This window comes from Narcine bancroftii, chromosome 3 (assembly GCF_036971445.1).
Source record: "Narcine bancroftii isolate sNarBan1 chromosome 3, sNarBan1.hap1, whole genome shotgun sequence".
Classification (NCBI taxonomy): domain Eukaryota; kingdom Metazoa; phylum Chordata; class Chondrichthyes; order Torpediniformes; family Narcinidae; genus Narcine; species Narcine bancroftii.
Window position 1 is genome coordinate 245,279,232 of NC_091471.1, and position 26,405 is coordinate 245,305,636.

The following is a 26,405-nucleotide window of genomic DNA, read 5'->3' on the forward strand; positions in this document are numbered from 1 at the left end:
ACTGATCCACTCTGCCACTCTTATAGTTCTGTGGATTGACCTTCAATCCATTTCTCTACAGCAACCGTACCACACTGTGATTCAACCGACCAGGACACTCTTGATTGAGCTCCTGTGGGAGGTTGACGTGGATGGCCAGTAGCCTTGCCCAGTCCAGTCTTGCTGTTGTGCCTTTCTGACAAGTGAGGAGATGTTGAGTGACCATGGTAGGTCTCTGGTTAAGTGAACTTCAAAGAACATGGTACTCTCTCCTGAAGAGTTGTTGATGTGTAGTGGAGGGTGGTCATTCCTGGTCTTCTTGAAGTTCATGATCATCTCCTTCGTCTGGTCCACGTTGAGACTTGGGTTGTTACTCTCGCACCATTTCAAGTTCTCAGACGACACCACGGTGGTTGGCCTGATCAGAGAAGATGATGGGGATGAAGTCCAGCACCTGGCTCTGTGATGTGATGACACAGGCATAACACACATACAGACAAATAATACATATGCAGGACAAATATTAATATCTATAAAAATAAATGAGTCTCAGATGGTTAGTGTGAGCAGTTCTTTTAGTTGTTCAGATCTCTGCCAGTGGAAAGAAGCTTTTACTCAGCTATCAAGGATGCATTTCACCAAAACTATGGACTTTCTACTCACCTACCATCCGGTAGGCGCAACAGAAGCCTCCGCCCCTGAACAAGCAAGCTCAGGAAGAGGCTGTAACCCTGCTGAATCTTGCATCACAGCACTGAACAGTATTGCACCCATATTGTAGTGTCAGTGCTTTTATGCTTGTTTGTTTTGCTGGAGTGATTACTTTTATTCGCAGTTATTTGTAAATAACACTATTCTTTGTACTTCTGTTTAATTGCGTTTCATTGGGTTTTTATCTATATGGCACAATGACAAGAAAGTTGAGTCTTATCTAATTTCACGAGATTTTCCACCTCTTCCTTGCAGTGTGACTCATTGTTGTTGCTTATGAGGCCAACTACTGTTGTGTCAACTGCAGACTTGATGACCTTGTCAGACCTGGATCTGGTGAGGCAGTCATGGGTCAGTATGAACAGGATTGAGGTGCAACCTGAGCTCCAGAGCTGAACCTCGACCCAAGGTCCTTCAGCAGCCCTTCTTGGCGCACTCACTCCAATCCTAGCTCTGATATCTGGTTCCCATGAGCCATTCTCCAGCAAGTCCATCATCTACAGATCACCTGCAGCCTGCTTGAATCCTTCGAACGCTGACCTCCTCACTAGGCTGCTGCTGTGGTCAACTTCCCTATTGTAGGGTCTTCTACTGCATGCAAGAGATCTTAATGAAATCTACAAAATTCTAACAGGGGTTGGACAGTTTGAATGCAGGAAGGATGTTCCTGAAGGCTCAAGGAGATCAGCAACAGCGATCACAGTTGAAGGATATAGGGGTAAGTCTGAATGAGAAAATATTTTCTCCTCATTGAATGCTAAATGTGTGGTGGAAGCAAAATAATTGAATATACAAGTTGGACATTTTGGAACAAAGAGGATGCAGAATTTAAATGATTAACCATGAATGCATTAGATGATAAAGCAGACTCAAAGTGGCAATTATCCTCCATCTCTAGATAACTGAAATGGTTTTTGAGCCTACTGTTCCTTGATTAGATCGGGGGGGGGGGGGGGGGAGGCCCCCAAAGAATCAATCCATTCATGGAATCCTTGGAATTGTGGTGGCACTGGACGGTTGGGGTGGGGAGGTGGGGGTTGGTGGTGGCGCTGGTGTGGGCGGCAGGGGTTGGTGGCGGCAGCGTTGCCTAGATACCTCCTGTGGTCCATCAGTTCCTTGCTGTCTACTTATTAAGAGGCTGAAGCCAAATATAGCATGGCAGCCAAATATAGCATGACAGCCATCAAGGCCTACTCTTGTGAGAGGTTGGCCACCCCCTGACCTCTGCCTTGGGGGCTATTTTCTCTAGCCCCTGCTTTCCACCTCAAAAATTCAATTGACACCCCCCTCTTCCGTTTATCAACACCCCCCCCCCCTTTCAATCCTCCTGGCATTTATCGACCCCTTGGATTGTCCAATCGACCCACAGGGGTCAATATGCCTGGTTATCTTTCCCATCCTACCCATTTTATGGCTTTTCACTATTCTGCAGATGTTAAATACTGGATGTTGGCCCCAGCTCTCTGAATGATGCCATTTTCAATTGGATAATGACTGGTGCTCCATTTTAAAATGTGCTTGTGTAATAAGTGACAAGAAGCATTAGTTAACAAAATGTTCAGGATAATAACCAGAGGAGCTGGTTTAAAGAATGGTGGAATATCTTTTAACACTCTCAGTGCTTTGTAAGCTCTTTGACCCAACTTGTCCTTTATATACCACAGTCTGCTTGAGACAAAGGGAAAAATGAAAATAAATATAAAACTATATTCACAGGTGCAGTTAGTGAAAGAAAAAAGTTGACATTTCACTAATGCAGACAGATCTTTTGGTTGTCCCAGAGTAGAACTGTAGAACATTACAGCACAGACAAAAAGGCCCTTCTAGTCAGTGGTGAACTATTATTCTGCCTAGTCCCATTGATCTGCATCCAGTCCATCGCCCTCCATACCTTTCCCATCCATGTACCTGTCCAAATACTACTGAAATGTGAAAATTGAGCCCACATTCAACATTTCAGCTGGCAGCTCATTCCACACTCCCACCACTCTCTGTGAAGAAGTTCTCCCTAAACTTGTCCCATTTCACCCTTAACTCGTGTCATCTCACCTAACGTCTGTGGAAAAACCCTAGTTGCATTTACTCAGTCTATACCCCTCATAATTTTGTATACCTCATCAAATCTCCCATCGTACTTCTACACTCCAGTGAATAAAGTACTAACCTGTTTAATCTTGTAACTCAGTTCCTGAAGTCTGGGCAATCTTCTTTGTACTCTCTCAATCTTAATGATATATTTCCTGTAATTAGGTGACAAAACTGAACACGCTACTCCAATTTGGCCTCATCAATGTGTTGTACAACTTTACCCTAACATCCCAACTCCTATACTCAAAAGTGATTTATGAAGGCCAATATGCCAAAAGCTCTCTTTGCAACCCTATCTACCCATGACACCACTTTTAAGGAATTATGTATCTGTATTTCCAGATCCCTCTGTTCTATCACACTCCTCAGTGCCCCACCATTTACTGTATATGTCCTACCTTGGTTTGTCCTTCCAAAATGCATCTCCTCACACTTGCCTGCATTAAATTCCATCTGCCATTTTTAAGCCAATTTTTTCAGGGAGAGATTGGGGATAAGATTTTTTTTACCCAGACAGTTTTGGGTGCCTGGAATGTATTGGCATGGGTGGAGGTGAAGGCAATAGAGGCATTGAAGAGACTCTTAGACAGGCGCATAATGAAAAAAAAATAGAGGGTTGAGAGATGGGAAAGGTTTAGTGGGTTTTTTTTGGTAGGAATCTATGGGTCGGCACAACATTGTGAGCTGAAGGGCACAGACTCGGGTCTAAGGGATTGTTTTCATTCTGCGTCTCTTAATGAATATGACTATAATGTATGACCAATGTACCGTGATTACTAAAAGCCCAGCCATCAAAGTCTAGCGAGTTCCACGTTTAGTAACTTGCTCTCTTGGGCTGCAATTACTTTGAGGCTTGCTCCTTAACCTGTATTTTCAGTTTTACATTAGATCTTATTAGCTCAGATGCAAAAAGCCTTTGCTGCACAACCTTGGAATAAAAAATATAAATTAGTTTTGATTGAAAAGAATGAACAGATGAATCTTGGAATTCAATTGCAAAAGACTATGATGGTGGCTTTCAGAAATTGTTTGGAAGTAAATTTACGGTTCAGTTCCAAGTCTGAGGTACAGATGTTGATTTGTAATGAAATTTAATATTGATTCATATTTGATACTGATTTATATATATATTCCACTGATATTGCTTCCTCATCATCTTCTCCACTCTTGTCTTCTGATTCTGCTAAATGATCATCTTCCACAGATTTATGTTTAATCTAATTCACCAATTCCTCAGCTTAAAGACTTTGAAGTTTCCCTTGAATGCTCTTTCCTCTTTGAGATATTTTGTCATTTTCATCTTGTGATTTCCAGATCCATATGCTACAGTTAAAAACACAAAATGCTGGAGAAACTCAGCAAGTCAAACAGTGTCCTGTCTGTAGCAAAGGTAAAAAAAAATACATGACCAATGTTTTGGGCTTGAGCCCTTCATTGAGATATGAGAGAGTGTCTGCAGGTGTCCGAAGAAAAGAATGGGGGGGTGGGCGTGGCAAAAGCAGGAGATGCCAGGTGGAGGAGGGAGGGAGGGCGACAGCAACGATTGGAGGAGGAGGGATGGTTAGGTGGGTCCCCCTCAACCCACCCGCTGTTTGACCAACTGAGTTTCTCCAGCATTTTTTGTGTTTTTTACCTCAACCACAGTGTCTGCAGATCTTTTGTGTTTTACTACAATTTACAGAGAGGCAGTAGAAAAATTCAGCAAGTTCAAGCAAGGGCAGCAGGTGGGGTTCATTCAAGAGTCTGATATCTACAGGGAAGTAGCTGACTTTGAGGCCATTTGCCTCTCTCCTGCCATCTCAAAATGGGAGGAGAGAGACAAAAGTGTCGGTGGGTGACAAGTCCTTCAGTGTGTTGACTGCCTTTCCAAGGCAGCAGTATATATATAAATGGAGTCCATAGAGGGGAGGAGCTTGCATTATTTGATCCCTGAACGATCAAATTGCACATTTTCCTTATGCTGCTATTGCCTAGAGTCTATATTTTGATTTGCTAAGCTATTTCTCATTAGAATCAGAATGAAAATTTATTGTCATAAAATTTGGGGTTTTGTGGCAGCATTAGGAGTACAAACATTCACATTGTAACCATCTTATGACATTTTTATTTTTAATAATGGTGCATGAAAAGTCAGGCAGTGTCTTTGGTTCATTTTTGATTGAAAAGTATGAACAGATGAATCTTGGAATTCAATTGCAAAAGACTACTTTATGATGGTGGCTTTCAGAAATCTGATGGCGGAGGGGAAGAAGCTTCCCTTGTGCTGCTGAGTGCTTGCCTTTAGGCTCCTGTACTTTTTCCTGATGGTAACAGAATGAAGAGCGCATGTCCTGTGTGGTGGGGGGGTCTTTGAGAATAGAGGCTGCTTTTTCTAAGCCACCCCCTCATGTCGACGTCCTCAGTGGAGCAAAGTCTGGTGCCTGTGATGTCACAGGCCGAGTTAACAGCCCTCTGGAGTTTATTCTTGATTATTATGATGAATATTAGATCCTTCTCTGTGTAAAGGCATTTGTTGTGTTGTACACCTAAAATATATTTTGCCTGGCCTTTTCATTTAATGAAAATTTGCTTTTGCTTTATAAATTGTTTTCCCAGAACATTTTCCCTTTTGTAATCGAGAATCGGATCCCTTAAGAGAAAATAAACTACTTGTACAGGTATGTGAATAATAAACCATTACCTTCACTCAATACGGTTCCTCCGTGAAAAGAATTTGCATTGAACAGATTAGCCTTGTGTGAGTTATGACAATGGTGCGCCTTTTCAAGTTGCTCCTTCTCTGCGAAAGAGAGGCCCGTCCTGACCTCCAGAGATGTCTTTGTGGATTTCCTCCCCCCTTCCAACAGATCTGTGGGTTGATTGGTAAATTGCCCTTTGTGTCTAGTGTGTGATTGAATCTGGGTGGGGAGGTTGATGCGGGTGTTGGTAGAAAATAGGGATGAGGGAGGAAAGTGGAGTTGAGGCCAAGATTGGATCGGCCACTTTCTTATTATGGCAGAGCAGGGCTGAATAGTCTTCTGCTCCCATTTCATCTTATTTTACATAAATTTAAATTTTACCTTTTAGTCATACAGCATGGTAACAGGCCCTTCTGGCCCATAAGCCAATGCTACCTAAGTCCCCAAATTGACCTACAACCCCAGTACGCTTTGAACGGTGGGAAGGAAACCCACACAGACACAGGGAAAAACTCCTTACAGATTGCGCTGGTTTTCAACCCATGGCGCTGCAAGAGTGTAACAGTGCCGGCCTTTTTTCTCAAATGCCGATCATCCACATATCTGATACACCTTGATTTTAAACATAAAACAGTATCAGACAGGAACAGGCCCTTTGGCCCAAATTAAACTGGATCTTTTGCCTGGCCGTGATCCATATCCCTCCATCCCCTGCATTTTCGTGTGTCCTATCAGGAAACCACACAAGTGATACTGTTGTAGCTGCTTCCACTACTCCTCCTCGCTCCTCCCAATTTTTGTGTAAAATAACAAAAAAAATGCCCACGCATCTCCTATAAACTCCAAACCGCAAAATCCATATCCAAATTTTCACTGTGGGAAATAGAATCTTACTGTCTACCCCAGCTGTTCTTGACCTTTTTTTTTGCTATGACCCCCAGAAGACTCGGCTTCCCTGTGAAGCATTCGTCCAGGTGGTTTATTCCCTACTTTTCTCCTCCTGACTCCATAGAAACATTAAAAAATATATATTATATTTGTCTCTGGCAGTCTTTAAATGTGCTAGCCCCACTGGGAGGGGAGGGGTTGAGAATGGCTGGTCCACGAGGGAGTTAAGATTTGGTTTCTTACGTACATCTGACTAGATAAAACACGTTTTTATATATATATATATATATATATATATATATATAAATTATGTGCAGGAGGTGAAAAGAAAACGAGGCTTTTACTTAAATATGCTGTGGCCCCCATTTTTTAAATTTAGACATACAGCTCGATAACAGGCCATTTCGGCCCATGAGTCCATGCTGCCGAGTTTACACCCAATTAACCAACAACAACCCCGCCCCCCCAGTACATTTTGAACAGTGAAAGGAAACTGGAAACCCTAGGGAAAACACACGCAGACACAGGGAGAACATACAAGCTCCTTACAGTCGGCACAGGATTTGAACCCCAGTCCCGTCCCGATCACTTGTGCAGTCAAGGCATTGCACTTAACTGCTGCCAACTGTGCCACCCAAATATAGCGCCCTCTAGTTGAGAATGGCTTGTTTACCTGATCAATGCCTCTTCAGGTCTCCTCTCAGCCTACAATGCTGCAGAGAAAACAACCCAAGCTCCTGAACTGACTCCATCCTTGGGTGTCAGGGGGTTAGCCCATGAGGACTGTACTTGCTGGAATTTAAAAGAATGAGGGGAGATCTTATAGGAAGGCATAGATAAGATAGAGGTAGGTAAGATGTTTCCATTGGTGGGGGAGACCAGAACTAAGGGATGTGGCCTCAAAATCCAGGTTGTAGATTTAGGATGGAGATGAGGAGGGACTGCTTTTCCCAGAGGGTGGGGAATCTGTGGCATCAATGCTGACTCCTGCTCCTATTATGTTCTTAAAACAATGGTTCTCAACCTTTTTTTTCCCACTCACATGCCACTTTAAGTAATTACTATGACATAAGTGCTCTGTAATTAGTAGGGGATTGCTTAAGGTGATGCACAAGTGGGAAGGGAAGGTTGGGAACCCCTGCTCTAGACCCAATTATTACTGAAATATTTTGCTTGAGAAAAATTGTCATTGGCCCATTTCCTTTGGAGTCATGAAACCGTACACATAACGAGTCAATGAGGTACGATTAAAACAGCTTTCTTTCCACCCACATATCACCTTAAGCGATCCCTTACTAATGGCATAGGGATTACTTAAAATGGTATGTGAGTGGAAAGAAAAAGGTTGAGAACCACTGTTTTAAAGCCTTCAGGGTTTAACATGCACTTATTTCCATCATTGCATTTGTGCACAACTGCTTGGCTGCATTTACATCTGTCGCTAAGACAGAACCATTCATTCCAGTCGCTTCATTTTACAACGTTATGAGCTTTAATTAAAGAATCTCAAGGGTGAGTGAAGAATTGTTGGATGATCTAGAATTTAGCAAAACTCTTTTTGATTTATGAGTTCATGTTAATTGCATTCACTATACAGAATATCACTGTGAGCTAGAAATGGATTTGAAAGCAAGTTACACTGGACAATGAAGTTTTTCTTCCTGAACACTTTTGGATGTGTTTTATGGATTTTGAGCTGCTGATCATAAAAATCACCTTAACATTTTCCTATCACGTACTGTTTTTTAGATTTTCCTGCCATATTTTAAGTCTACTTCAAGCATATTGGAAAAAAGAAATATTATTTGCAACATGTCGTTGAAAATTCATTTCTTCATTCTCACTTGGACTTCTTCCCTGCTGATCTTGGTGCAATGCTGGCCGACTATTGTTGGACACTGACACGAGAGGCATCAGATGCTGAGTACAAACGAAAATCAGCGGCAAAACATTTTTAGGTCAGTTGAACTGACACAATGTGTCAGCATTGTTATGTGATTAAACATGCTAAATTCAATAAAAGTTCATTTAATGTTTCTCCAACTTCCTACGTGATACAGCAAATGTGAAATTATCATTGTATTCATCTTGAAGTCCAACATAATCCCCAAATTTTTCCAGGAAGCAAACCTTTTGGTGGGGGGGGGGGGGGGGGGGGGGGGGAATAATTATTGTCCAGTGTTAATTGTAAGGCACACTCATGGTCAAGAGGAAATAATGACTATTTTTCTCAGTATAGTGCAAAATACTTAATAACCTGAAATAAAATTATTCCAAAAAAAGTAGGATGAAAATCTATTTTTGTTTGCAAATGCCAACCAATTTTTATAGCATTTTTTTCTGCTCCAGTATATGAAATCTGGAGATTTATGGTGAAGATTTCCATGAGAATGATGCAACTGCCCAAAGTCCCCTTTGAAAGAACTATCCAATTAGCCCCTTCTTCCTTTTCTGACGAATTCATGGTTCAAGCAAACGTACATTTACTGACAATGTATAGTCTCCTTTTATTAGATGATACTTCATCACAAAATTTATAAAGAACCAAGTTAATATAGAAGCACCACATGTGAGTAAACTCCAAACTTTTCAAAGACTATTTCTCAATCAAGATTTACTCAAATCTCATTTCAAGCTCCTAAGCAATGATCAGTGGCAAGCAGGTACTGGTGATTATAGAGGGACTGTGAGCCTGTTCAGCTCACTGAGTGATTCTGGAGAAAAATCATCAATACTTGAATTATTTCCATGCATTTGGATTCCAGAGAAAGAAGCAAGTGCTATCTGATGGTCATTTGCAGTGTAGTGCAAGATCCTGTTCAATAAAACAGACTTCATCTAAATGAGGCAGCTGTGAGTTTTGTAATAGTGGTTTATTGGTCTCTGGGCGACTTCACAGCATCTCCATGAAAAGCACCCAATTATAATCCCTCTCATACCTAGATGAAGAGCTCAAGCCCGAAACATTGGTGATGTATCTTTATCTTTGCTATATGAAGTACATTCTGCTGAGTTTCTCCAGCATTGTGTAATTACTTTAATCATGGTGCCTGCAGACTTTCGTGGGTTACTCTTGAACCTCGGGTAAACATCTTGGAGAAGTTGTGATTAATATCATTCTGTGGGGTTGAGATCTTTTTAATAGCAAGAGGGGATTTCTCTGATTAGGGGGCACCTCAGGTTAACTGAAAAGGTGGGAGAGTCAGAATGGTGAGAAAGTTTGGCAAAAATCACTGAGCTTTCTTGGGGTGTGTACCTTACAGGTATAAAAGTGACATGGTGGGGAGCTGGCTGATGGAGGACCTCAGTTTTCTTCAGGCTGACTTCCAGGCCAAACATTTTGGCAGTTTCCGCAAGACAGGACGTCAAGCGCTGAAGAGCTGGCTCTGAATGGGAAGCTAAAGCGGCATCGTCTGCAAAGAGTAGTTAACGGACAAGTTGCTCTTGTACCTTGGTGTGAGCTTGCAGGCACCTCAGATTGAAGAGACTGCCATCCGTGCAGTACCGGATGTAAACAGTGTCTTCATTGTTGAGGTCTTTTTTAGCGTATACAGAGCCGTTGTCATACCCACACTCCTGTTCGGCTCTGAATCATGGGTCCTCTACCGGCATCACCTACGGCTCCTAGAACACTCCCACCAGCGTTGTCTCCGCTCCATCCTCAACATTCATTGGAGCGACTTCATCACCAACATCGAAGTACTCGAGATGGCAGAGGTTGACAGCATCGAATCCACGCTGCTGAAGATCCAACTGCGCTGGGTAGGTCACGTCTCCAGAATGGAGGACCATCGCCTTCCCAAGATCGTGTTATATGGCGAGCTCTCCACTGGCCATCGAGACAGAGGTACAAGGACTGCCTAAAGAAATCTCTTGGTGCCTGCCACATTGACCACCACCAGTGGGCTGATATCGCCTCAAACCATGCATCTTGGCGCCTCACAGTTCGGCGGGCAGCAACCTCCTTTGAAGAAGACCGCAGAGCCCACCTCACTGACAAAAGATAAAGGAGGAAAAACCCAACCCCAACCACCCAATTTTCCCTTGCAACCGCTGCAACCGTGTCTGGCTGTCCCACATCGGACTTGTCAGCCACAAACGAGCCTGCAGCTGACGTGGACGTTACCCCTCCATTAATCTTCGTCCGCAAAGCCAAGCCAAAAAAGATAAAAGTGACCCATAATTAAATGAAAAAGGATACTTCAATAGCCAGGCCAACTACCTATCTATCTGTTATATATCTTTTTTTCTTCTTATTGTGTCCTAATATCTGTAAGTGGGAAAGTGCAGCAAGAGTTGCATCTGTGCCTTGTGTATATGACAATAAACTCTTCCTTCATGTTGTTCACATGCCTGTTGAATGAATAAGCTTAACAAAGGGTTAATGAATTGGGAGAGAAAGTAGTTGCCTTGTAAACTAGGTGGGAATGTAATTGCCTTCTAGCATGACCTTGGACCTTCCTTGTGCTGTAGTGAGATAGTAATTAATGCCACAGAGAACATAATAAAGAAAATAAACCAAGAGTAAGGATACCCTGACATTTCCCACCACAGGGGAATGTTATTGTATAAACAAGAATTGCTAACTGTGTGAAACACATGAACCCCTGCAGACCCCTGCCCAAAGGTGTATAAAAGTCTGTATGCTTTGAGTGGGGCTCAGTGTAGAGAACGTGTGACTGAACTCTTCTTTTGTACCCCTCACTCCTGCTAGCGTTATCAGGGCTGAATAAAAAAAACTGTGGTACGCTTAATTGGTTCTGCTGTTTGTTTTTTTACAGCACGGGCTGACTTTTACATGCTGGACGCCAGTTTGCTGAAACAGCTACTCAGTTTTGCGTTCTGAGATTACCAGCGGACAGCGGAAAAGATTCAAGTGCATCTTCAAAGCCTCCTTGAAGAAAGTGTAACACTCCCATCAGCTCAAAGAAGATGCTGCCCGTGAGTGCCCTCTGTGCTGAAGGTGCCTAAAATCCATGCTCTTGGAAGCCCAGTATGAATGACAGGAATACATCACCTCCCAAACCATCCACCTTCCTGTCAAAACCTGAGCTACATAACTGCTGTGGATGTAAGTAATCCTCACACCCAAAAGGCCAGCGAAGAAGGAAATGAAACAAAGACCAGATTTCAATTGTATTTTCAGAAGTGGGAGATAACTGTTCTTCCTTTACTATTAACCTGGGGTTTGAAAACCTGGATTTGAAGAAGACCCACGGATTAGCTCTTCTGGGAAAGAACAAGGCAGAAAACAAAGTACCTTGACAACGTCACACTGCGGAAACCATGAGCAATGAAAATAGAGTGATGCTGCTGAGATGAAGGAAGGTGCTCCTAATTTGGTCTCAATGGCCCGATTTTCATCCATGTCAGGTTGAGAATATCACCAGCTAGCAGATAAAGGTCATTTGTTCAATTCCCTTCACTCAACCAACACAGTAAGTGGAGGATAAACTACGTACGTAACATCAGACTCAATTCTTTGCCAGGTGACTCAGCTGAAGAGTTGCCAAGAGTAGGCATGGCATTCATTGTTTGTAATCCAAGCCCTGCATCATCTTCGTTCAAATCCCACTACGGTGGTACGGTTGGTGGAGCTGGGTTCTCATAGCTTCACTGGCCACCAGCATGGAGTTTGCACCATCCCTTGCCACCTGTGCAATTTCATCTGGGTGCTCTGGTTTCCTCAGACATCCACAAGAAAAGATTTAAAATGCAGCATAGTAACAGGCCATTTCGGCCCACGAGTCCTTGCCGCCCAATTTACACCCCATTAACGAACACCCCAGTATGTTTTTGAACGGTCGGAGGAAACCCACGCTGGCACGAAAAGAACGTACAAACTCCTTACAAACAGTCAAGATTTGAACCCCAGTCCAATCCTGATCGCTGGCGCTGTAAAGGCGTTGTGCTAACTGCTATGGCTACTGTGCCACCCTGAATGAGTAGGTAAGTTGCCCCTAATGTGTAGGTGACCTGAGGAAATTGAGATGGAAATGAGTGGAGAATAAAATTCCAATGTAGACTCATTTACGTTAGTTCCTCCAAATATGTCAAAGCCCATCATCACAACGTTATGTTCTGTTCCTATATCTTGTGATGTATTTGCATTGAAGGTCAGTAAAGGTGTTGTATGAAACCCAAATCATTATCTTTTACCCAAGATCTTGTTCACCGACTTTCATGTAAAAAGAAGCAAAGACTTTTTAGAAGATATTTATACTGTATTAATAAATACAGAAAGATCAAAATGTTCTTCAATTTAAAGAATAGTGAAATGTTTATAGTCCAAGACTACAGCATGTGGTTCTGGTACACGACAGAACCTCATTTTCCTTTTTTTTCTCTCTATTGCTTCACAAAGTGATGGATGTTAACACATTTTGAATTGAGGGCATTGGGATACTCTGGATGAAATCAACCACACACAGAGAAATCTCTGCTCTGAAGTGATGCCGTCGTAGCCTCCAGGGAAAATGTTTCCATTAGCAACTGTTGGACAGAAGTACTTCAATAGCAGTAGTCCGAATAATCTTCTTCTACGTAGTTGGCAGGGAATAAGCCAACCTGAAAACAGAGAGTGGCACCGTTACAGAAAGGCCTCTTGCAAATCCCAGATTACAAATCAATACATGTACAGATGTTTAGCATTGATTTCAATCCCATCCACATATCAGTACAGTGTATTCCACCTGCAAATTGAGGAACAACACTTCCTGCTCCATCTGGGCACCCTCCACCCAGACCAACTTTTCTGGTTTCTCTTAGCCTCCCCCATCTCTTTGTACTCTCTCCCTATATATCTCCTTTTCTCTCTCTCTCCCTTTTTCTTTGCTTTCCTTTCCTCCCTCTGCATTCACAGAGCTACCCTGCTCCCCCGATCAACTCTCAGCTTTTCTCTCCTGCCCTGCTATCCACGTTCACCTATGGGCCTTTTGGCTATGGCTTAGGCTCTTCTCCTTGTCATTTATTCCCTCCTCCTCCCACCCTTTTATTCAGAAACCTGCCTGATTTCCGCTCATACCATGCCCGAAACATTGGTCGTATATCTTTACCTGCGAGACCCGCTGACTTTCTTCCATCAATTTTTTTTTAAAATATTCCCTCTGTTGCCCTTGGCTGCTGTGACAAAGATTTCTGCACTTACTCACCTGAAGGGGATTTCCCCTTGGTGCATGTAGTAATGGCAATAGAGTGAGAGGAACAAACTTTAAAAGGGACCAGAGTGGTATCAGGCTCCCAGATAGAAGAGGGTGCAATTGTCAAGTTCAAAAGACATTTAGAGAGGTACAGGGATAGGAAAGGAGATGGGGTGAATGTAGGCCAGTAGGACTAGCAGGTGCAGACAGCCTGGGCTGAAGAGCTTCTCCCATCTGTGGTGTATAAAATAGTCATTTGTGGGCATTCTCTGTACAGACCTTCCCATATACTTCTCCCTTCCACCATCCAGGTGATGCCTTCTTGTTAATGATCTTAACTACGTCCCCTTCTCTCAGACTCAGTTCCGAGCGGTCCCTTGCTGAGAAGTCATACCGCACCTTTGCTGTTCCGTAGCACTTTAAGCTGGCTCCTGACACAAAAAAAAGGAAATTAAAATGTTCATCTGTATTATCTGATAACCCTCCTGACTATCCACACCACCACCCACTCTTGTGTCATCTGCAAACTTGTTAATCCACCCTTGTGCTTCCTCATCCTTAAGAAAAAATGACAGAGGTCTTAAAAATGGATCCTTGCAGAATAGCACTGATCACCGACCTCCATGCCTTCTCTGGACAAGCCAGTCTCCTCCGCTAATCAAACTAGATGGGTTCTTACAATTCAGTTTAATAGTTTACAGTGATTAATGTTTACGAGCTTCCTATTCTCCATGTATTTAATGGTGAATTTGAACTTGATTCTCCAGCCCTTATAGATAAAACAAAGTCAGTTTCTTGCACAAACAAATCCCACCCAAAATTTGGAAGAGCAGGGGTTCCTTAACATCAGCAAAAAATTAAATGCTACAAGTAAAACACACAACAGATCAAACAGCGTACTTTATTCGTGGCTTGGCTTTGTGAATTAGGATTTGGGAGGGGGTGTCCACCTCTGCTACAGGGTCCCTGGTGTCTGATAAGGACAGACAGGCCCGGCTGCAGGGGAAATTCTGTTCTGGATTTGGTGCTGCTGTGACACAGTTCTTCCATCTCCTTTCATCCTCAAGGCCGGCCCTGTGTGCGTCCTCAAAGGAGGAGACAGACTGGTGCCTGGTGTGTCACCAGGCAGCGCGATCAGAGGCTCGAGCAGACCCCCTGGCGATGGTCAATGTGACAGGTACCAAGGGATTTCTTCAGGGAGTCCTTGTACCTCTTTTTCAGAGCCCCTCACTCACGGTGGCCAGTGGAGAGTTTGCCATACCACACAATCTTGGTGAGGCGATGATCCTCCATCTTCAAGACATGCCTTGCCAAGCGTAGCCGAGTCTTCAGCAGCATGGTCTCAATGCTGGTAACCTATGCCTGTTTGAAGACTTCAGTGTTGGTGACAAGATCACTCCAGGATTTTGAGGATGGTGCAGAAGTGGCACTGGTGGAAGCACTCAAGGAGCTATAACTGGTGGTCTGTCTTCAACTCATTCTCACCGATGTACTTTATGTAGCAAAGATAAAGATACATAACCAATATTCGGGTCTGAGCCCTTCATCAAGGTGTGAGTGAAATCCAGACAGGTGCCTGAATAAAATGATGGATGGGCAGCACAGTTGGCATAGCGGTGAGCATAAGGCTGTTACAGCGCCAGCAATCGGGACCTGGGTTCAAATCCTGCGCTGTCAGTAAGGAGTTTGTATGTTCCCCCCGTTCGAAATATACCAGGGGTTGTAGGTTAATTGGGTGTAACTGTGCGGCACGGATTCATGGGCCGAAAGGGCCTGTTACCGTGCTATTGTCTAAATTTTTTTAAAAGCTTATCTTTGCTATTTGAAGTACGCTGTTTGATCTGCTAAGTTTCTCCTGTATTGTGTTTTTACTTCAGTCATGGCGTGAGCAGATGTTCGTATTTTACTCCATGATATGGTGCAAAAACATTTTCCATTGAAGCCCAAGTTGATTAATAGTGAACGGAAACCTTCCCCAGAGAACGGAACAAGATTGTGGCATTCCCAAAACATCCTGTTGGCAACTCACCCGATAACTTGGGAACTGTTCTTCTCTCAGGTTCCTTGAATGGATTTTGTAAAGTTGTATCCATCATTTTAAAGCATTCCTTTAGAGAACTGTGCTGATAAAACTCCACCAGATCCTGCCGAGAATGCAAATGAAATCAATTATGGGTCTGTGACTGGAACAATCACGTGGATTCCCATTGGGAAGCTGTTGTTATTTTAAATCTTATTTACCTGTCAAGTTAATGTTAATGCTTCATCTCTTTACCATTTTATGTGAATGTTACCTTCATGGATCTAAATTGGCACAGAAATGGGACAACTCTTTGTGAGCTGCCTGTATGTCGCAAAAAATTAAACTCTTCACTCTGTCTCTGAACACATGACGATAAAGTGTTCAAATTCAGAATGGACTTAAAATAAAGTGTTCAAATTCAGAATGGACTTAAAATGGTAGCGGATGTGGAAGAACATTTTATTGAGCAGAAAAGAACTGCACCCTACTTTAATATCCCATTGCACTCCAAGGAGAGGCACCTTGATTATCACTCTAGCAACCACCTAAACCCCCAACACAACCCTGGTTCAGAACCAGTTGGTGTTAGAAGCTGTGGATAACGTAGGCAGTGTCCACTTAGTGTGATTTTCAAGGGGCACCTCTCAACATATATATTGGCCCAGTTATATCAGCTCTGACTGCTGTTTGTCTTCAGTTCAAGCTCACCGATAATGACTTGAAGGCTCTCTTCTCTGTCAAGCGGAACAAACTGTCTGTTGTTGTCACCTTGATGTGCTTTACTTCCTCGTTGTACCTGTACAATAATTTTAGGAAACTTTAACATTCAGTTGTCCAAATATCTTCCGTTGAATTCATCACACGCAATGCAGTTAAGGCTGCATTGATCGTTGCAATTGCATTCAGTTGCTACAATAGAGCTTTTAAAAAAAATCATGTTTCTTATTGACATAGGAAACCTTTGGCTCATCAAGTCTATTCCATCTTTCAGAGCAAGACCATCAACCCCATTCCTTGTAACTTATTCTCTCCCACACAGCCATCAACCTTCAGACATTCCCCTGCCACCTAGAGAATTCAGTTAACCTACCAGGATGAGATGGGGAGGAAATAAGAAACAATTTATTTGCTTCTACAGATGCTATTTGACCTGCTGAGAACACCAGTTTGTGTTTCACTGCACTTCACAGAATTGGATGGACCGCGCACATATGCACGCGCACATGTATGCTCATACACATGCATACGCACAAATATATGCAGCCTCACGCATGCACACACCTATGAATACAGACACACATACACACAATTAGGCTCACACATACACACACACACTTATCTAATCTCTTCACAAACTATATTAAAGAATTTGATTGCACTCCCCCTATACTAGGGAACTAAGGAATTTACTCAAGACTACAAGCCCAGCAAAAAATAAGACGAAAACAGGTTTTCCTTATTTTCACGTGTAGCTGTCGAATTTTTTGGACAAATATGTGGGTGGTCAACTTTTACACAGGTCATACTTTTGACCATAAGTACTTGAGTCATTCAAGGTGTCAGGAGCTTTGATGGCCGGGACCAGGTGGTGAGTCTGCAGTCAGGGCATCTGGAGTTCTGGTAGGCTTGTGGCTGGGGCAAGGGTCTGCAGTCGGGGCATCTGGAACCCTCCCTGGGCTGGCAGCCGAGGTGAGGATCCGTTGTTGAGGCAATGGGAGCCTACGTAGACGGGCGGTCAGGAGCATCGGGAGCTTGGATAGGTGGGCTTTCGGAGCATCGGTAGTCAGTCGGCAGCCAGGGCCCCAAAAAAGGAGGGGTTGACTTTTACTTGGGTCATATGAAAAAATGCAATTTTTGAGCCAATAAGTGGGTGGAGGGGGTCATCCATTACACGGTATTGACAATTACACAAGTATATAGTGTATTTCCGCGGTCACACTCTGAATTAGTTATTGGCCATTACTTGATGCTGATTGCGAATTCCCCAGCGTCCTTTACTCTTTGCCTCACGAGGTAGGTGCCATCCGAGCGAGTGCTCAGCATCATTTCCGCCTGGCTGCGCTCCATGGCACCAGCGTACCTGCAGGGGATAAAAATAAGACAGTTAATCTGGGCAAGCCTTTCTTCTTCCCAAATAACCAGTGAAATGACCAGCGCCTCACTGCAGAGCACCCACCCAAGGAGCGCAAAACATAGTTTGTCTGTGAAACTTTTTAGAATTTTTAAAATACAGTTCTTACCAGGAGAAGGTGGAATAGTCTTTCACAAGTGGCTGCAAGATACAAAATATATTGAAAACTATATATGAAAATCTGCAGATACTGTGATTATAGTAAAATTTGTGGCAATAGTGGGGAACTCCCAGTGGCCAACCATTTCAAAGGCCAGCTCCAATCCCACCCATGTTCTCATGCTCTGCCCAACTGAGACCAGTACATCATCTTGTATTCTATCTGGGTACCCTCCAACCAGATGGCATTAACATCGACTCCAGCCAACCCTCTCCCCCCGTCTCATTCCCTGCTCCTGTGTCATTTCCTCCAGCTCTCCACCCTTTGTCTCTCCCTCTCTGCCTCCTATCTTGCAGTTTTGCATTCACAGAGCTACTGCCCCCCCCCCATCAATTATTTCCTCTCCTGCCCTCCTCTCGGCCTCTTGCCTGTGGGTTCCCCACCCCTCCCCTTTGCTCCCTCCTCCTCCACCCCCCCCCCCCACCTTTAATTCAGACACCTGACTGATTTTTGCTCAGGCCTGAAACACTAGTTATATACGTTTGCTTCCTATGGATGCTGCAGGACCTGCTAAGTTTCTCCAGCTCTTTCTGGTTTCTATTTGAAACCTGTAAGCACCACTTTCATTTTCTAAATGGTTCGTGTCTGCACTAACTCCTTCTTTAGTGAAGACAGATTAAGGAATTCATCCATTCAGGTGTTTACATGTGTTCCTTCTCCACACTTAGCCTGCCAATTTAATTTAAAATAAATTCTACAGCCTTTTGGCCCTCGATGTTGTGCTGACCTATATATTCCTACCAAAATTTTAAAAACTAAACCCTCTCTAACCCGTAACCCTCATTTTAGCTTTCATCCATGTATCTGTCTAAGAGTCTCTCAAATGCCCCTAATGTTTCAGCCTCAACCCCCACCCCTGGCAAGGCATTCCAGGCATCCACCATGCTTTCATTTTTTAATGTAGACATACAGCACGGTAACAGGCCATTCAGCCCATAGCCCGTACCCAATTACACCCCGTTGACCTACAACCTTCCGGTACATTTCAAAGGGTGGAAGGGAAACAGAGCCCCCAGGGATAACCTATGCAGGCATGGGGGGGGGGGGGGGACGTACAAACTCCTTACAGACAGCACGGGACTTGAACCCTGGTCCTGATCCCTGGTGCTGTAACGGCATTGCATTAATCACTAATCTAACCCTTGTGTGAAAAATTTACCCCTAATGCCTACCCTAAACTTTCCTCCCTCCACTTTGTACAGAGTTTCTTCCCTTCATCTTGTACAGATTAATTTTTACATTTGGTGATTCAACACAGTCACAGGCTCTTCCAGCCCATTGAGCCCCAAATAAGCCCTATTTAACCTACTAACCCCATATATTTTTGGAATTTGGGAGGAAACCGGAAGAAACCCAGACAGGTCACAGTGAAAACGTACAAACTCTTTGCAGGCAGTATTCCAACCCTGGTCGTCATCACTGTAATGGCATTGCACTAACTGTGTAGATGTCTAACAGATCCCATCCTTTCTTTCTAAAACTCATGACCATATAACAATTACAGGACTGAAACAGGCCATATCGGCCCTTCTAGATTTAAGTGAAACTCCACTGGTCCCACCTACCTGCTCCCTGTCCATCATCCTGCAACCCCCTCACATCTATGCACTCATCCAATTTCCTCTTAAATGACAGAATTGACCCTGCTGCAACCACCTCTTCTACAAGGTTATTCCACTCAGCCACCACTCTCTGAGTGAAGAAGCTTCCTCTTATGTTACTTCTAAACTTTTGGTCCCTAACCCTTAGCTTAACCCTTAATCCTGTTCCAATTTCCCCTACCCTCAAGGGGAAGAGCCTGTTCTCCTTGAATTTAAACCTGAAGTTTGTTAGAATTCCTCTCTGTTCCTTTTCTGCTTGCAATCACCTAGTGGAAGATGAAAATAAACCCAGATTATTGGTGATGGAAGCAGCAATGGACTACGGCGAAGGAGCACTGGTGGAAATGGTGACCAGCAAGAATCCAGGTCCGTAAAGAATGAAAGCATTCATAATTTCATTCAATTTCACCAACCTTACCACAAACAAATTATGCTGTCATGAACTCCCTGCATGAAGACTATACAATACAGAATGAGACCATTCTGCCCATCATCTCTGTGTCTATCTGGCTGAAATTGGGACATTAACTACCCTCAGCAATTTCTTTTTCAACAGCAAATATAAACAAGCCAAGATCTACTTACACTGACAAATGGTTGGACTTTAGTACATGGAAACCAACCAATGTCATTAGTGGACGTGCTTCTTCCCTGAAAGAAAGATTTCAGATTTATTGTCAGAAAACATAAATGTCTTCACATACAACACTGAGATCCTTTTTCCCTGCAGGCATGGCAGAATTACCGCTAACTAATCACACAAAAATAAACCACATGCTTTTACACCCAGGGGTATTGGTATTCCCATATCAGACCGTGATGCAGCGGCCAGCACATAGCTGTAGAAATTTGCCAGGGCTTCTGGTGTCATACCAAACCTCCGCAAACTCCTAAGGAAGTAGAGGTGCTGATGTGCTTTCTTCACAAGGCCATTGGTGTGTTGGGTCCAGGAAAGATCCTCCGAGGTAGTAACTCCCAAGAACCAAATTTTCTTACCCTCTCCACCGCTGATCCCTCCCAGTGATCACTGGATTGTAAACCTCTGGGTTTCCTTTCCTGAAGGCGACCATCAGCTCCTTAGTTTTGGTGACATTGAAGTGCAAGGGTGTTGTTGGTGCACCATTCAGCCAAGTTTTCAATCTCCCAGAGGAGCTTACCACAGGAACGCAAAGCCCATCCTTGAACCAGTGCAACATAAGCCACTAAAAGGAAAGTGCTTTCTCCTTCTTCAGTGATTTTAATTATTTGTTCTGATTTATTGTTTTCTAAAAAATTTTTGAATCGATTTATTTTGAAAATATGATCAGAAACTGTTGAAAGGCCTTTGCTGGCTGTCAAAATGTTGGTGGGTTGAAGGGGGCAGAATCCATTTCCACCTTGCCCCACGGTAAGAAAAGGCAGGTCCAATGCCTTTCTGCCCCTAGAGAAGGGAAGGGGAGGTGGTATGGGGTTGGGGAGGGGGGGAGCTATGGGTGATCCGGGGGCTAGTTTCCAACTGAAGTAGAGGTGGGGGGGCTATGGGTGATCTGAAGTTAGTTTCCAACTAAAGTAGAAGTGGGGAGGCTATGGGTCATCTGGGGGGTAGTTTCCAACTGAAGTAGAAGTAGGGTGGGTGGATCTATAGGTGATGTTGGGATGTTTCCAACTGACCAAGAGGGAATTGGAGAGCTTATTAGTGGTGGGGGGGACACTTAATCTTGGGATGTCTCCTACTGGGGTGGAGGTGGAAGCGAGTGATTTCAAGGCCATCTTTCAACATGTGGAGGTGGACTCATAGTGATGTCAGGGTATTTCCAAATGAACTAGTAGGGTGTGGGCTACTAGTGGGGGGGGGGCCTTGGGGGCTACAAGTTTCCACCTGAAGTAGTTTATCTCAGTGCCAACATTTTTCACCAATCCCTGCTTTATTCTCCCCCAATTCCAATCAAATCCCCCTCCCTCCAAGACATACCATGCTCTGGGCCAGTTACAGTGACCATTCAGGGTCCCATCGACTGGGATTTTCTTTTATAATAAAAACAGTAGAAAAGGGAATGAAACTGAAAATACAGCATCACATATATATACATATCTAGATAAAACTTTAAACAGTATGAACTCGGTCACCCCTCCATCGCACTGGTTGAAAACAGAAAAGTTATCAAAAATATTATATCCCCACCTCTATTGAAAAAAAAACTAACCAAACAAAAAGATGTGAACAGTTTATCCTGAGGGTAACATATATTTTGTAGCTTTTGATTCATAGCTTGAATCAAATACCAAAGATAAAGCTCTATCTCATCTGGAAGAGTGAGAACATTTAATCTATTTAAAACATTTACATCAAATGAACAAGCAAGTATCTTCAAATTTCACTGATGAATCAAATACATGATACCCATTTTTTTTTTCTAAACTTAAACAGGACATGATATGAGAAAACCATTGAATCAATGGATGGAGGTCTGGAGTCTTTCGATTTGAATAGGATGGCTCTTCTCCCATGTAGAGAAGGCCACAACCCATTAAACAGGTACAGAAAAAAACTCCCTATGTCTGGTTCAATAACTTCAAAAAGAGCATTTATTGGATTGGGTCATAGCTCCATGTGAAAAGATACTTAAAATTTCCAGTCGATTTCTAAGGATGGACAAGACCAAAACACGTGTCAAGGTAGCAATATCAGATTTGCATCTGTCACAAGTAGGGTTAAAATTGGATAAGCCAGTTTATCTTTGGACATGTGAACACAATGGACCACTTCAACTGGATTAATGAATGTCGGGCACATAATAAAGATGTATAGACTGGGAATACTGGCCTGGGTCATTGTTCCTGAATGTAATCCCAGAAAGGTGACAGCACAGAAAAAGAGGCCATTTGGGACAATGGAATATTAGTAGGCTAATGGGAATAAGCAGAGCATCGCCCTATGGAATAATGTGAACGTCCCTCTCCCTTTTGTCTCTGGACTAAATCTCAGCAACCTATATTATCTTTATTAACTCAGTTCTCTGCAGCATCTAGGAGAGAGCAAGCCACACTTACCTCCCACCATTGCTGATCCACTTCTGCTTTCGTGAGCTCAATTATATCCCCGAGCTGCAGCTTCAAAGCAGGTCCAAAGGCCACAGGAGGTGGAGGCATCCCATAATACTCTTGGCAAACCTCTGTTTTGGGCAGACCTGGGAGAGACAAAATGAAAAAAAGAAACAAGAGGAGAGGGAATAAGACTGTAAATTTGTGGGTGGAGGATGGGCTGTAATTTCCATCAGGAGAGACTGCAAGAGTGGTCTTTGTTGTTCTGTTCGGCTGCATCGTTGTGTGGGACAGTAACCAGCTGGAAAACATTGGACTGGAAGTCAATACAGAGGATCGGTGAAACGGCCAAGGGGATCACTCCTTATCCTCTATTGGTGACGCTCACAGGGAGCGTTGCTTAAACAGAGCTCAAAGAATTATTGAGGACCCCTTCCCATTGAGTACGCTGTATCTTAGATCCTCTACCATCAGGAAGGAGGCACAGGAGCATAAAAATCAGGACCGCTAGGCTGAGAAATAGCTTCTTCCTGCAGGCTGTGATAGTGATGAACGGTATCCGGTCACCTTGAGTAAATTATTCTAAGGTATTTTTGTACATATCCTCGACTTCCTCATTGGAAGACCACAGTCGTGGATCAGTAACAACTTCTCCTTCTCACTGACAATCAACACATGCGCTGCTCTGGGATGCAGGCTTAGATCTACTCTCTCTACACTCATGACTGTGTGGCGAGGCACAATTCAAATGCCATCTACAAATCCACTGATGACACCATGGTTGCCGCCCTACTACGCCAACCGTGCCACATCCTTTGTCTTCGATATCTCTTTCCGGATTTGGGACATTTCTTACGATTAAGGGCAACGTCTCATCAGCAGAGCAGCTGAGAGCTGTGGGGAACTGGCGCTGATGGAGATTTGGGTGTCGGGGGTGGGGGGAGATCAGCCATGAAGCTGCGGATGGTGTAGACGGCTCCAGCAGCCTATTGGAGTTTATTTGCAAAGTATGTTTGGATTCAGCAATGAGAATTTCAGTGCAGCTGTCTGTATGACAATAAGCTCATTATCGTTAAAACGGAGTGAAAAGTAGTTCAGGTGTTATTGAAAATGCCATCTTCACCAAGTCCAAGTCCGGAGTGGATTCACTGGAGATTTTGGGATTACTGTCATGTCACTCAAATTTAGACACACAGCACGGTAACAGGCCCTTCCAGCCCACAAGCCAGTGCTGCTCAATTACACCCAATTAACTTACAACCCTGTATGTTTGGAAGGGTGGGAGGAAATCGGAACACCAGAGGTAATCCACGCAGTTCACAGGGAGAATGTACAGTAAAACCTCTGGTGTCCAGCACCTATGGGGATTGGTATGTGCAGAAGTGTGTTTTCTGGTTGCGAGAGATTTACCCTTACAACTAAAACTTATCCACTGCCTCATGATCCATTGATTTCTGCTCGCCAGTCAAATCTAATAAACAATTTGCTTGAATTCCAGATGACAGGAGTTTTACTGTATAAACTCCTTCCATACAACAGGGGATTCGAACCCAGGTTCCTTGCGCTGTAATAGCACTGAGCTTTATTTAAACAAAGGTCTCAATGACACTGACATAATGTCTGCACAACATTGTGGGCTGAAAGGCCTGTATCATTCTGTGCTCCGTAATGCGTTGAACCAGCTCGGTCTAACCTGAATGCTTACCTGCTGCAAGTGATCGTGCTGGGGGATTCCGGCTGCTCTTATTCTACATCAGAAAATATAAAGCAAATGCAAGTGATTGTTAATAAGTTGTGAATTTTAAATAATTTCCGAAGACATCTCCCATTTTCCCCAATCCATTGGACTCCCCACTCCGTTATTTCTTACCTACGCACTTTCATTTACCAGAGCTCGCCCCAAATTCTACCATCTACTGGTAACCCGTGCTCTCTCCCAATTACGCCATTTTCCGGTTCACCACTAATTCCGCTGGCAGCCCTGTCCTAGATCTACCCTCCTCCAATCCCATCATCCATCACTAGAGCTACCCTGACCAGAACCAATCCCCTTCCCCCTCTTCTTCTTCCCCTGTTGCCTTTTCTCTCTCTCTCTCTCTCTCTCTTCCCTTTTCCCTTTGCCTCCTGTCACAGAGCCAAAATCAATTCTCACCTCTCCTCTAATTAACACCTTTTGTTGGTCTGGACCAATGTTCCCTCTAATTTTTAGTAGTCAGTGTGCGCAAAAATTGTTAAGTTGTGCTTTTTTTTCCTGTGACAGAAGTCTGTGTGCACTGACTGCGTGTGCAAATGTAAACTTGAAACTGTTTCAAGATTATTTTGGCACAGCCTCTCTCTTATGGCCAATAAAACCGTATTGACATGTTTCAATATAATACAGACTGATTGCGTTCTATGAAGTAATGTATTTAGTTAAGAGTTTATTCTAGACTTTGAAGGACTTTGTTCAGTTTGTTACCCCATTAAATAAAACATCAATGAGTATTTCTTATTTTTATGTGATGCAATGTCTGAATAAATTAACTAACTAGTTAACAGAAATAGCTAAGAGATTACTTTCAATATCTAATTATTCATTACTGCATTATTTTAGGTAACCAACCTTTTGTGCGCACATTAATTTCCTTTGTGCGCAGGTTGCAGAATGTGTGTGCATGCACACAGCTTAGAGGGAACAGTGGTCTGAACTCCTCCTCCTGCCATCTTCCGTCTTTATTCAGATGCCTTCCTGTGTTTTTTTTTGCTTATACCTTAAAGAAGGGCTCAGGCCCAAAACATTGGTAATATAGTTTTGCCTCCCATGAACGCTGAAAGACAGGCCGAGTTCCTCCAGCATTTACTATGTGTTTTTAGAGCAAACAACCAGACCGTTTCCCTAAAACCATTCTAATTTCAGAATGCTTATTTCAGAAATAACGAAGCAAAACAGCTATTTCACACATACCTTAGTCAACGTCGAAGATCCCGAATCTGGAAATAAATGATAACCAGATTTAGGGTTGGAAGTTCTGCACAGAAATTCATCTTCAGCTCCACAAACATCAGTGTGATATCGACTGATATTGACACTGGTAATGGACTGATATTGATTGGATGGGAAATACTGATCAGGACACTAGGGACATCTGTTACAATTAAGGACAATGTCTCATCAGCAGAGCAGCTGAGAGCTGTGGGGAACTGGCACTGATGGAGATTTGGGTGTCAGGGGCAGATCAGCCACAAAGCCCCCAAAAGGCTCCAGCATCAGAGAGCTAGTGATAATCCTGACCACTAGAGGAAGTCAGAGACAAGTTGTTGCAGCTAGGAGTAGATTTGAAATGGATACCTCCACAAGTATAGTTGTTATAAAGGAACCCAAGTTTATTTATCACAATAAAAGAAGTATCACATGGTGTTCTATTCTTCAGACAATATGTCACCCATTAAGTATAAGAGCTTGGCACTCAAGTTTCGGTGTGGAATTTGAGCTCACAACCTCTCTGCTCAAGAGATAAGGATGCTGCCAGTCGAGCGACAAAAGGGTTGGGCTCAAGTGTCCAATCTGATGTGAATGGACAGATGTGAACTCTCCATCAACACACAGGCAAGGGGTGAATGAGCAGCATAGTCTGTGAGGCGGTTAGCACAAAGCTATGACAGTGCCAGTGACCCGAGTTCGAATCCAGTGCTGTTTGCAAGGAGTTGGTACATTCTCCCCATGTGCTGCGTGGGTTTCCTCCAGGTGCTACAGTTTCCGCCCCCAACCCTTCAAAAATCGGACGGGAGCAGGTTGTGGGTTGTAGGTTAATCGAGTGTAATTGGGCGACACAGATTTCAATGGCTGGAATTGTAAATAACAAAACAATTACAAGATCTATCTTGCTTACCACATGGCGGAACCCTTCCTAAGCATTCCTTATGAGCTGCAGATTTGCACCTGGTACATCGGTAGCCCTGGAAGAAGGTGCCCCTGTATGGCAGAAAAGAACAACATGGTGTTTCTC

The 26,405-nt window shown here is 43.4% G+C and overlaps 1 protein-coding gene and 1 long non-coding RNA gene across 6 annotated transcripts in view; one reads left to right on the plus strand and one right to left on the minus strand.

Annotated features, from left to right (window-relative positions):
• Nucleotides 1-963: 963 nt before the first annotated feature.
• On the plus strand, nucleotides 964-13,323 carry LOC138758443 (uncharacterized). The gene is made up of 4 exons (XR_011354283.1): nucleotides 964-1,408; nucleotides 5,374-5,435; nucleotides 8,094-8,302; nucleotides 11,126-13,323. It is a non-coding gene; the product is annotated as an uncharacterized lncRNA (long non-coding RNA).
• The window catches only part of LOC138758442 (proto-oncogene vav-like), a 111,246-nt gene continuing 97,388 nt past the window's right edge, over nucleotides 12,548-26,405 (minus strand). For 3 of the 5 annotated variants that reach the window (XM_069927355.1, XM_069927354.1, XM_069927357.1), the window contains 11 exons: nucleotides 26,289-26,371; nucleotides 25,364-25,389; nucleotides 24,125-24,167; nucleotides 22,429-22,565; nucleotides 19,984-20,049; nucleotides 17,747-17,778; nucleotides 17,470-17,586; nucleotides 16,215-16,302; nucleotides 15,513-15,627; nucleotides 13,763-13,914; nucleotides 12,769-12,911 (listed from right to left, as the gene is read on the minus strand). In XM_069927355.1, coding sequence (XP_069783456.1) covers nucleotides 12,855-12,911; nucleotides 13,763-13,914; nucleotides 15,513-15,627; nucleotides 16,215-16,302; nucleotides 17,470-17,586; nucleotides 17,747-17,778; nucleotides 19,984-20,049; nucleotides 22,429-22,565; nucleotides 24,125-24,167; nucleotides 25,364-25,389; nucleotides 26,289-26,371 — 916 coding nt within the window. In that variant the 3' untranslated portion in view covers nucleotides 12,769-12,854. Of the gene's footprint in view, nucleotides 12,912-13,762; nucleotides 13,915-15,512; nucleotides 15,628-15,704; nucleotides 15,788-16,214; nucleotides 16,303-17,469; nucleotides 17,587-17,746; nucleotides 17,779-19,983; nucleotides 20,050-22,428; nucleotides 22,566-24,124; nucleotides 24,168-25,363; nucleotides 25,390-26,288; nucleotides 26,372-26,405 lie in introns of those variants that run through there. The other 2 variants (XM_069927356.1, XM_069927359.1) reach the window with 2 other exon arrangements.